This window comes from Hippocampus bargibanti, linkage group LG18 (assembly GCF_051943395.1).
Source record: "Hippocampus bargibanti isolate YZ-2025 linkage group LG18, ASM5194339v1, whole genome shotgun sequence".
Lineage (NCBI taxonomy): Eukaryota > Metazoa > Chordata > Actinopteri > Syngnathiformes > Syngnathidae > Hippocampus > Hippocampus bargibanti.
In genome coordinates, this window is record NC_142751.1 from 3,717,992 (window position 1) to 3,729,247 (window position 11,256).

The 11,256-nt window shown below is 48.3% G+C and overlaps 1 protein-coding gene across 2 annotated transcripts; it reads left to right on the forward strand.

Annotated features, from left to right (window-relative positions):
* Window positions 1–689: 689 nt before the first annotated feature.
* On the forward strand, window positions 690–10,555 carry hip1ra (huntingtin interacting protein 1 related a). 2 transcript variants are annotated; one of them, XM_089020296.1, is made up of 33 exons: window positions 690–1,077; window positions 1,190–1,253; window positions 2,106–2,248; window positions 2,408–2,464; window positions 2,539–2,619; window positions 2,827–2,903; window positions 2,987–3,048; window positions 3,151–3,291; window positions 3,680–3,737; window positions 3,823–3,898; window positions 3,987–4,109; window positions 4,246–4,368; window positions 4,524–4,707; window positions 4,780–4,868; window positions 5,017–5,133; window positions 5,200–5,301; window positions 5,459–5,641; window positions 5,765–5,875; window positions 5,944–6,138; window positions 6,249–6,396; window positions 6,829–6,915; window positions 7,031–7,138; window positions 7,217–7,353; window positions 7,500–7,610; window positions 7,696–7,754; window positions 7,860–7,890; window positions 7,969–8,031; window positions 8,121–8,221; window positions 8,293–8,398; window positions 8,480–8,603; window positions 9,269–9,330; window positions 9,549–10,091; window positions 10,175–10,555. In XM_089020296.1, exons 1-33 carry the CDS (start codon window positions 997–999, stop codon window positions 10,214–10,216), a joined length of 3,789 nt encoding a protein of 1,262 aa, XP_088876422.1. In that variant the 5' UTR covers window positions 690–996; the 3' UTR covers window positions 10,217–10,555. The 2 variants fall into 2 exon arrangements, with proteins under 2 accessions (XP_088876422.1, XP_088876423.1); XM_089020297.1 differs by lacking the exon at window positions 690–1,077 and having other exon boundaries at window positions 1,190–1,252; window positions 2,104–2,248.
* The last annotated feature ends 701 nt before the right edge of the window (window positions 10,556–11,256 follow it).

Genomic DNA, 11,256 nt, shown 5'->3' on the forward strand with positions numbered 1-11,256 from the left:
CAAAATGAATTGAGCACTTTTAAACAGTCATGTCGCTGCCACTCCTACAACATCTGGCGGGCGACTCTTTCAAGCCCCCCCAGGAGACCTTCTACTGTCGGACCTCCGCCGCTCCCATGAAACCACTCCACCTACTCATGTTCAAGCCTTGTCAGGTGTTCAACTGCCACTCAGAGCGGTTTGGGTGTGTCTACGCTAAAGTTGTTCTGCTTTCCGAGGGCTCCAGCTCCACCCAAAGATAGCCGCCGTTCATCCCAGCAGGGGGAAGGCAAACCAGGCAACATTTGCGGACACGTCAAGAGGCAAACGTCAGGCTGGATATGTTTGTCTTAGCATCCGCATACCCTGCACTGCGTGACTTTCGCTAACTGCGATCCATGAAATACGCTGGATTAGACAACGGCACTCATTTACTGGCGGTCCAATTTCAAATCACTGTCGAGTTGAAAACCCAAATTGGAGGCTGGGATGGGATCAATAAGTGGGCTTCACTTCTGTCTGGTTTTCATTGAAATTCAAGACATTTAGTGCCATCCAGGTCTTGATTGCCTCCGAAATCACAGCCTACTATGTGGCTGCATGTGAGAATGTGATTGAGAGCGTGAGTGAGTATGGATGAATGAGTGAAGTGTGAAAAGAGTGTCGTGAAACCAGTCTTGCAGGGTTCACACTGATTTCCTTGTACTGTCATACCAGTTTCACCGCCTTCACTTTATTTCCTGACTGCCTGGCCACTGATATATGCACACACTTCATTTTTGGGATTTCAGTCTATGAAGTTTGTCATGTTTTTTTGGAAGACACAAAATACATTTTTTTCCAGTTAAAAGTTGATCTTAACTAAAGAATTGACTCAAAAGCTTTTTTATGCTGGATTCGACACAAGCTCCGATTGGGTCAGGCAGCCATTGAACGGACTAAGATTTTGTTGTTATTGGACGTGCTCGTTTCCAGCGGAGACGAGTCGATTTAATTTTGCTTCACCAGAGCGTCGAGATGAGCAAAACCAAGAACAAAAGCGAAAACAAGACAGAAAAGGCTCTGGCGGCGGAGAAGGAGCAGTTTGGAAAGCAACAGGTTCATCACACGCATTTCAAAATAAGAAACTATTTTTGCGGTCAATGTCACATAGTCGTTTACCAAACATATTCTGTAATTTTTGTCCCTCTTTTGTGTGTGCGTGTTTCAGCTGCAATACATCAGCAAGTGTCTGACCCCAGCTGAAGCACCACCCAAATCGAAATATGTGCGCAATATCCTTCTAATTGACGTTCCTGCCCAACAAGCAGAGTCTGTGACCGCTACGTAAATCCACATTGTCAGTGCCATTGTCTCATTTTCTTGTCATGGTCACGCTACCTTCTTTGGTGGCACCAGTACTCATTCTTGTACCAGACGCAGTCCAACACCCCATCCAATAAATATTGATTGATGGACAGGTATCATGTACAGGAAATAAAGCAGTCACAAAGATAGTAGAAAGCACCAGAGAGTAAAACTAAGATCAAGTCTGAATCATGCTGAGTCAAATGCCAAAGAGTGAGTATTAAAGAGGCGGGTTTTACAATTGTGCAGCGAGGGGGGCTTGCCCAATGTTCAGTTTCAGGTCATTCCAGAGAGTGGGACAAGCAAAGGAAAAAGCCCTATTCCCTCTGAGCCCCCGTTTAGTTTTTTGGCACATCTAATAATGTCTGGTCAGCAGACCTGAGGCGCCCTGAAGGTGTGTAGGGGTGGAAGATTTCGAAAAGAACTCTAAAATGTCAAGGGAGCCAGTGAAGGGATGCCAGAGTATTATTATATGCTCCCTCTTACGAGTACCAGTCAAGAGCAGCATTGTGGAGCAGCTGGAGACGCTTCATGGAGGATTGGCTGACTCTAAAGTGAAGCGCATGACAGTCACTGAGCCGAGATGTGACAAAGACTCCAAAAAGTGAGCCCCGTGTTGGGCATCAAGAGTGTTCGCAATCCGAGCTTTATGGTGCTGACTCCAATGTCAACAGGGACGTGTCAAAATCGTGTGTGACTATGACATTGAAGTCTTGTTGTTTTTCCTCAAACTTGCAGATTTGTGCAGTTTTTAGTATTTCCCTTGACAGCAATTGAAGACATCCTTCTTGGCAGTCACAAGGAGGGCGGAGCGGCCACTATGTGGTCGTACACCCTCAACCTGCCGCTGTCCAGCAACGCCATCATTAGCTGGAAGTTCTGCTACCTGTTACACAAAGTGCTGAGGGACGGACATCGCGATGTAAGGGCCTGTCAACATTTGGAAGGGGGTGGGCGGTGTCATGTCATGGCGAACTCTTCCCAGGGGTCGCCATTATATCCGATCTTTGAATTTTGTATACACAATACAACCCACGACAGAGTTGATCGTTAACAAGATCCTTGTTTGTTCTTTCGGCAGGCTGTAAGGGACTCGCACAAATACTGTCGCAACGTGAAAGACATGGGCGCCTTGTGGGTGAGCGAGAGGTTGTCGTTTGATGATGATGTTGTTGGATTGAGGATTATATCGGCACCTTGTCGCTCTCGCAGGGAAACCTGCACGATCGTTATGGGCACATTGTCGCCTTATCGGCCAAATACCTCTGCCACAAAATGGAGTTTCACGCCCAGGTAAATCAATATCTATGTGCAAATGTCAATTCCGGTTCCGGCCTTCCTGTGTGGAGTTTCTATGGTCTCCTCAGGCCTCTGTGGGTTTTCTTGGGTGCTCCAGTTTCCTCCGACATTCCAAACACATGCATGCATGTTATGATTTCAATTTGGATCAATTATTCATACTCCTTTCGTTCATTCAATCTGTTTCGATCCACTGGAAAGCACAAAGCCATTCCCGGCAACCTGGAGGTCTCCGACGAGACTTTGGAGCGAGAAGCCGGAAGCGACATGAACAGAGTGTGAGCGCCGTCACAGATTTGTATCATTGTTTTTGCTGGCTATATTGCTAAATTGTGACGGTGAGTGTTTGGATTGACTGTAGGCTGGATATGACTCAGGAGCTATTGGAATGCTTGGACGCCGGACTCAAGATGGCCGAGACTGGTTTGTTGATGTCTTGTGGAGCGTGTAGTTCAAAAATAGAAAAATCAGTGTCAGCATTGGTCGAGATTTTAGAAGGACTGTAATTCGGTCTGGTCTTGTCAGTCCTGCGTCAGCTGGAGACCAACGGAGCCAAACCCAACACGCCGGCGGGTCAATGCCGCCTCATCCCTCTGATCCCGCTCATCCCTGACTGCAGTTTCCTGTACCACTTCTGCGTCCGCCTGCTCTTCAAGCTCCACAGCCGTGAGTGACGGGCTGAATTCTTTGAGGAGGGCGCATACAGAGCTAAAATGGCTGCTACTAAGCAAAAGAGCAGAGATTGATCCTCTTTTCTTCTCTTGGCGGGCTCCTCAAGCCATGCATCAATGGCCCCAGAGCTGTCCAGCCATGACAGTCAAATGGCACCGACATTCCTCCCAAATCAAAAACAGTGCTGGCATAGTCTCAGCAGTCTCCTCCTTGATGAATGCCATGGCCAAAAACACAGAAAAATATTTTTTCCAGGATTTTGTTGATCTTTCTATGACAGACAGTGTCAAACAATGTTCAGCGTTAAACAAAGTGGCCATCAACCACTCTGCATTGCATCCTCAGCCTCATTGGCGCTAGCCTAATGCTATGTGCCTTGTAGGCATTGCGGCGGACGTTCTTCTCGGCCACAGAGAGAGATTCCGAGAGTTATTCAACAGGTATTGTATAATCAGTAGGAGTCCACCAACATCCAGATGCTGCTGTTCATGTTTGCTGATTTATCTCATGTCTTTGTTTTGCCAGGCTTAAGCATTTCTTCAACAAAGCCAGAGAAATTGAGTTCTTCAAAACCATCATCCAGATCCCGGAACTCCCAGATGTGCGTAACTTGGTTTCTATTTCGGGAGTCTTTTCCCTAATTTCAGTTTCTTTCTGATCTTTTTCTCCTTCTTTACGACCCTGTAAAGGCACCTCCGAACTTTCTGCGTGCAGCCGCCTTGGCCGAGTACAAGAGGCCCGTGGTGGTGATTGAAAATGAGGACTGCTTTGATGATGTGGAGCCGCAACCCAACTTACAGGATTCCCAGCAGGTGTGTTTTCAAATGTTTGGAGTCAAGGCAGCATAAAAACAAAATAAATCGAAATACTCGAAGTACGGGCACCGAAAATAAATGCCGGTTAACTTGTGCTAGCATGCTCTATTTGTCAATGTTTGGTTCCCGGTAGTATTACCTGCTGAGTCAGATGGGAATGCCTGAACCAAACCCTAAGGGGCACCACAATGAGAACGAAAGCCTGAAGAGAGAACTGGATGTCCTAAAACCAGAACTTGAACTCGTCAAATCTGAGGTATGCGGTTTAAATTCACAGATTTCTTTAAAACAACCATAAACAACGTGGCTCTAAACAAGAACCGTGAGGCGCACCATGCTACAATGTATGAAGAGTTACCAATGTTTAATTCAGTAAAACACAACCAAATGGAAATGTGTCCTAAAATTTAGGCTCAGCGGTGTGTGACGGAGCTGTTAGCTAAAATTAGCCACCTTGAGGCGGAGCTGGAGGAGCAGCGAACCCACAAGCAGATGGCGCAGGGGGAAAAAGAGCACCTGCGCATGGAGGTGAAGGCCCTGCGCTCTGCCAACGTGGCCAACGCGGGCGCTCAGATCGGATTTAAGGAGGCCGACGGTAAACGAGGCGCAACCAACACTTGTGGATGTACTCTCATTTGATCGCGGCGAACGTTCCGTCACCCGACAGGTCGCGCACAGGCGGCCGAACTTCGATTTACTCAACTCAAAGAGAAACACGCAGAACTGGTCACTAGTCACGCGGATCTCATGAAGAAGGTACGGTACCACACAAATTCATAGATTAGAATTCTCAATTTTATGCTAGTTTAGCCCCAGTTGTTTCTGAGAAATCATGTAGTCTTGGCCACATTATTTCAATCAATCAATAACCCGTCTTTTCGGGTTCCGTGATCTGGGTGTGTAGAACGCAGACACTACCAAACAGTTGGCCCACACAAAACAAGACCAGGAGGACATGTGGAGGACCAAACAGAAGCTGGAGAGCGAGCTGGAAAACCTGCATCGTGACAAAACCAACTTGGTGAGATCTCACAGGGCTGACGGACACCAACGCTAACCGCTAACATTTGTGCGCTGACTCCGTCAGATTCACCTGCAGCAGAATGAGGCGGACCGCCTGAATAAAGAACTCCTTGAGCAAAGAGCTGAGTTAGCGCTCCTTCGGAGCACCCTGGAAACCAAGGAGATGGTACGAAGTTCGTGCCGTGTCAACCTTTGGTATTTCATAGTGTGGCTAGCATTGGTGGCTTAGCTTCATGAGCTTGTTAGCGGCACAAAAACTGGCCCTTTTTAGTGGCAGATATCACCAGCTTGGTTAGCTTGATGCAATGTCCCCTGTCCACCAGGAAGGCTCCCAGTCCAGCAGCAACCTGGCCGCTCTGCAGGCGGAGCGCGACATGCTGCTGCGCTCGGCCCAGCAGCACGACGTTGATTTGATGTCACTGAGGCAGCAGCAGAGCACCGCCGACCTGGAGAGGGATCGCTTGAGCCGAGAGCTGGAGACGCTGAAGGCACAGCTGCAGCAGCAGGTAAGAAGGGGAAGAAGATTGGTGAGAGGGAAGGTAGGAGAGGGCAAAGGACAATTCGGAGAACTTGGGAAAGTGGGAAAAGGGAGAAGACGCTTGACGGACGCGGCCCTTTCTGTACCACAGCTGAACATCAACGGCCAGCAAAAACTGGAGATTGAAAGGCTGCGTCGCGAGCTGGACACCACGCGAGCCGAGCTGGCGCATGTCACCAGCAGTCTGCAGAGCAAAGAGCTGGTCCGTCCATTCGTCTGCCCGACTACGGTTCCTACTAGCACTCTGACCAACTTGTTCGGCACTTACAGAGCGGCTCGCAGCTGAGCAGCACGCTGGCAGGCCTTCAGGCGGAGAGGGAGACGCTCCTCCGCTCGGTGCGGGAGCAGGAGGCCGAGCTGGGGTCGCTCCGGCAGCAGGCGCAGCAACAGCAAAGCTCGCTGGAGCAGGAACGCCAGCGCAGCAACATGGAACTGGGAACCTTGCACGCCCAGCTGCAGCAGCAGGTGCCCAACGCCGTTTCTGATCCACATGGACTTTGGTTTTGATTGAGACTTGAACATTGAGACCGGAGGCTTCCCGGATGCCTTCAGATCTCGTGACTTTGTGCAAGCAGGCCAATCGTGAAGGCGAGCTGGCTCACAAGCTACAGGAGGAGCAGTTCTGCCTGCTGCAGTGCGCCGTGGTGGAGGCGGAGGGCATCATCCTGGATGCCCTGGCCAAACTGGACGACCCCATCCACGTGCGCTGCATCTGCTCGCCTGGTACGTGCATGCGTAACAAAACATGCACTCAACATTTGACACTTGAAAGTAGTCAGTGGGGAGGTTGCACCAACTCTTGCACCTACCTCATGTACCTATCTAGCTAGCTACATATCCTTCTAGCTGGTTAGATATATATCTAACTAGCTACAACTAGCTAGTTATCTAGATACTTCGCTAGCCAGCTCAATGTCCTATATATCTAGCCATCCATTTATTTATTTTAGCACCCCTTTACCTTCTCGTATATGGAATACTCCAGAGCTACATAGACCTACATATACCTTGAGATTTATTTTAAAAATAAAAGGGAAAATTAGATCTGTGTCTTAAAAAGAGAACACGTTCAAGAGGACTTTGTTCAAATGGTTGAAAAAGGAAAAATCCTAAATCCACCATGCTTGTCTTTTGTGCTACTTTTGTCTTCTTCAGATTATTTGGTGAATCGCGCCGAGACCACTTTGGTGTCGGTGGACAAAATGCAGCAGAGCCATGTTATCTATCTGGCAAACAGGAATGGTGTGTCATCTTTTATGTCATCCGTATGTTGGTTGGCCAGTTGGGGGGTATTTTTGTTGTTGAATTGCTAATTCTTTTGTTCCTGATCACCACCATTGCGGGTGATTGTTCCCAGACGCTAGCAGCCTGCTTCGGGCGGTCACTCAATTCTCCCACATGGCCGCCGACACCATCGTGAACGGCGGCGCCACGTCACACTCTGCCCCCACCGACCAAGCCGATCGTGAGTCCCCCGAAACTTGAAGGCCATACGTTGCCTTGGCGTGTCGAGTATCGAATCGAGTGTATTTGTGTGCCGCAGGTTTGACTGACAGCTGTCGGGACTGCGCCAATAACTGCCTTCACTTCCTGAAAGACTTAAAACTGCAGGCCAGCTTGCAGAGAGCCGACTCCACCGCCATTCGCTACGCCGTCCAGCGCATCCTCGCCTTGGCGCAGGTGGCTGACTCATTCAGGACATCTGACCACCTGCGTTCCTTTCCCCGACTTTTTCCAAAATTCCAAGTTTCCATGAAACAAAAATCCTCTGGGAACCACTGACGACATCTTTCTAATCGCTAAATACCAATTCTCCGCGTCCATAGGAGCTGCGTCCCAAGGGACAGGACGTCCTTAAAGAGGAACTCGGCGACATGGTGGACAAGGAGATGCTGGCCACCTCCACCGCCATTGAAGAAGCCGTCCTGCGTATGGACGTGAGTCTTTTTCAGACTCCTTATGGGTCAGCATCATCGAGATGGGGTCTGAATTTGTAATGGTTTGGAAATTGATGGTTTCTAGGAGATTTTGTCCCAGGCCAGAAGGGACACGAGTGGTCTGAAGCTGGAAGTCAACCAGAGGTGAGCTCACCTCAACAGTCAATTCCATTGTATATTGCTTTGTTTTGTTTTGTTTTGTTTTGTTTTGTTTGACCTTGACTGAAATTTTTTTGTGTCCTGTGGCAGCATCCTGGGCTCCTGCTCCGACCTCATGAAGGTAATCGTCGCTCAAGCGACGATCTGATGTTGACAAAATGTCAATAGATGTCGTGAACGTGTTGCGGTGCGTCCGCAGGCAGTTCACATGCTGGTGACGGCCTCCACGGATCTCCAGAAGGACATCGTGGAAGGAGGCAAGGTTAGTTGGGACGCTAACTCTGTAACCTTTTGCGTCTCCATCTCAATCATACATCAACTCAATCTTCTGGATTGATTGTTTTCCTGCAGGGAGCAGCTTCCGTCACAGAATTCTACGCCAAAAACTCCCGTTGGACGGAGGGTCTGATCTCGGCCTCCAAAGCGGTGGGCTGGGGGGCCACACAGCTCCTGTAAGTCTCCACTGCATATTAGCTAGCATGATTTCTGAGTACGATGAAGAACCGCTCGTCTTGATCTCCAGAGATTCCGCTGACCGGGTCGTGACGGACAAGGGGACGTACGAGGAGCTCATCGCGTGCTCCCACGAGATCGCCGGCAGCACTGCCCAGTTGGTTGCTGCCTCAAAGGTGGCCCTGCGGTGTCCCCCTTTTACAGTTCAGCGAGAGCCAGCGGGCTAACATGTGGCTAAAATGTTTGCCCTTTCGTAGGTGAAGGCGGAGCGCGGCAACAGGAAGCTGTCCACATTGCAGCAGGCCTCGCGCCACGTCAACGACATGGCCGCCGTGGTGGTCACCTCCACGAAGCACGGACAGCAGCAAATCTCGGAGCAAGGTGAGAATTGAATTGGATTGGATTAGCCTTTATTACCTCGTCTATTGCCTGAGCCCATTACTTAGACAACACAGAAACACCCTTAGCCACACGTAGCAATGTTCGACTTAGCATACTGGTACTGGGACACTAAGTCACACAAACGCACACCTCGTTTGTGTTTCTCAATGATCTCCGTCTTCAGCTCGACCGTCATTTTGTTTTGTGTCCTCTTCGGCTTAACACTAGCCTGTGGTGGGGTCTGTTTCCGTCCCCTAATAACAAAAGTACTTACAAAGTGTACTATAAAGTACACTCGATAACAAACCATGTCTGCACTCAAAGGGGGTGACAAAAACTAGTCCGCCAGCCACCATGGCGTTCCGTGTGGTTTGGCTCATTTGCCAAAAACTAGTTCATATGCCAAGATTGTATTCTCGCGAACTTAATGTTCGTAAGGTGAAAAGTTCGTAAACTAAAGCATTCGTAAGCTGAGGTATCATTGTACAGGAGATGCTGTAAGGGCGGCCACTCTCGCGGCGCCATCTTGAAGTCAAATGAAAGGAAACTGTCTCACGTCTCCTATCCTACGTAAATCCGCTTCAATTCCAAGCCGTGACAGTTCCGCATACGCATCGGCGCGCCTAGTTGACGCTCCTTCGCTTGATCTTTCCGGCTCTTTGCAGGAGCAATGGACTTTTCCGGAATGTCACTCATCAAGTTGAAAAAAGAGGAAATGGAGGCTCAGGTGAGTTCTTCACCAGACAATAAACTCTCCTCCAAGTCAAGTCCTGTCCGGTTCCTGGTGTGGCTTCAGTTCCCAATGTCCATATTGACGGATCATTTAAGTTCTTGATCTCTGCACTGGGGGCATTTGGTCTTTCTTGGATCCACGGATCAGTTTGGTGAGAAGTAAGTACTCACGATGGGTGCAGCTGAAGTGTACTATGGCGGTTTGGTTCCCAGGTGCGGGTCCTGCAGCTAGAAAGTCAACTGGACCAGGAACGCGTCCGCTTGGGCGAGCTGAGGAAGCGCCACTACGACTTGAGCCCCCCGCAGGACGGCGACACGCTGGATGGCGACGAGAGTTTCCCCCCACCGCCGCCGCCCACTTTACTGGATCCCGCCTCCTTCCCGCCACCCCAGCCCGCCGCCGTTCCCGCCTTTGCGTCCACCAACCCCTTTGCTCCTGCCGCATCGCAATCCTTCTTGCCACCTCAGTCATACGCGCCGTCTCAGTCCTACGCACCCTCTCAGGCTTACACGCAATCGCAACCTTACGTGTCATCTCAAGCTTACACACCTTCCCAAGCGTACACCACGACCCCGGGCCAGAATTACCTGAAAACTCAGTCCTACTCTGGCTCGCAAAGCTCTTCGCGGTCACAGAGTCCCTCCCAGCGCTCAGAGCAGTCCCAGAGCACTGACTCCAAGAGCACAGAATCTGAAAAACTCAACGTGAGGAAACCCAGCATCTTCTCCAAATCGGGGAATCTGTTTAAGAACGCGGTAAGACACCAACATTTCATTCAGCTCAGTGGGATTTTAAAGCAAGAGGATGGTTAGCATGCTTGTCATTTCGATTTTTGCAGTTCAGACGAGGGGAAACGGGAAGCGGGACCGGGGAGTCTTGAGGGCGGCCAGCATCGAAGCTCTCGGATCATGTGGATGGAAAGTTTTCATCACCTTTGTCTGCCAACGTCTTTCTGGTCCAAAGTGATCAAAAGAAGCGCAGCTCTGTCGCCACCAAGTGTTTGGGTCTTGCAACCTGTCTGAGAGCTAATGCTAACTTCGACCCATACGTATGTTTTTGTTTCATTGTTAACATCAAATTCCTGCACATTTTCTGTCCGACTCTTTTCTGTGTTATGATGGAATTCTAAATCTAGATTAAATGCCTGTGGAAGCTAAGAAGCAGCTAAGAAAGCAGAGGAATCAAGCAACAATGTTACCGGAATAAACGAAGAACCTTTGACATGACTGAACGTGTTGTCGTGGGTGCCATGAGCAGGGAAATATGAATCACTTCACTTTAGGGCCCAAAATATTCTGCCAGCTGCCTTTCGTGTTATTTTGGTTCAGTGAGCTCACCCAGTGGAATGTGTACACGATTCACGAGTTGGGCCGGAGTTATATCCTTCACAATAAAATGTAAGTGGAGCCTTCAAACACTAACAGAACTGCCACGTCTTTGACAAAAACAAACAAAAAAAAAAACAAAAAAACAAATATAAATTCGAATAAATCACTATAAAAGTAAAGCGACATGAATAATTTATTAAGAGGAATGTGTAAACCTTGACAATAAAAGTAACGTGTCCTTGAGAGTTTTGAAAGGCGCTTAGAAATGAAATGTATTATTATTATTATTATAACGTAATGCTGCATGATGAAAACAAAATTATTATTATTATTATTATTATTATTATTATTATTATTATTATTATTATTATTATTCTTATTAGTAGTAGTAGTAGTAGTAGTAGTAGTAGTATTCAATGAAAATTTCAGTACGAAGAATGTGTCATTCCAGTTCTGTTTTTTTATTCAACATTAATATTTGCATTTTTTTAAAGAAGCCTCTTTCTGTTAGTCTAATTTCAATTAGCAACAATCCCGTTGGTAATAATTTGAAGGATAAAGAATTCCTGTTACATTTTATTTGAAGGGTGTT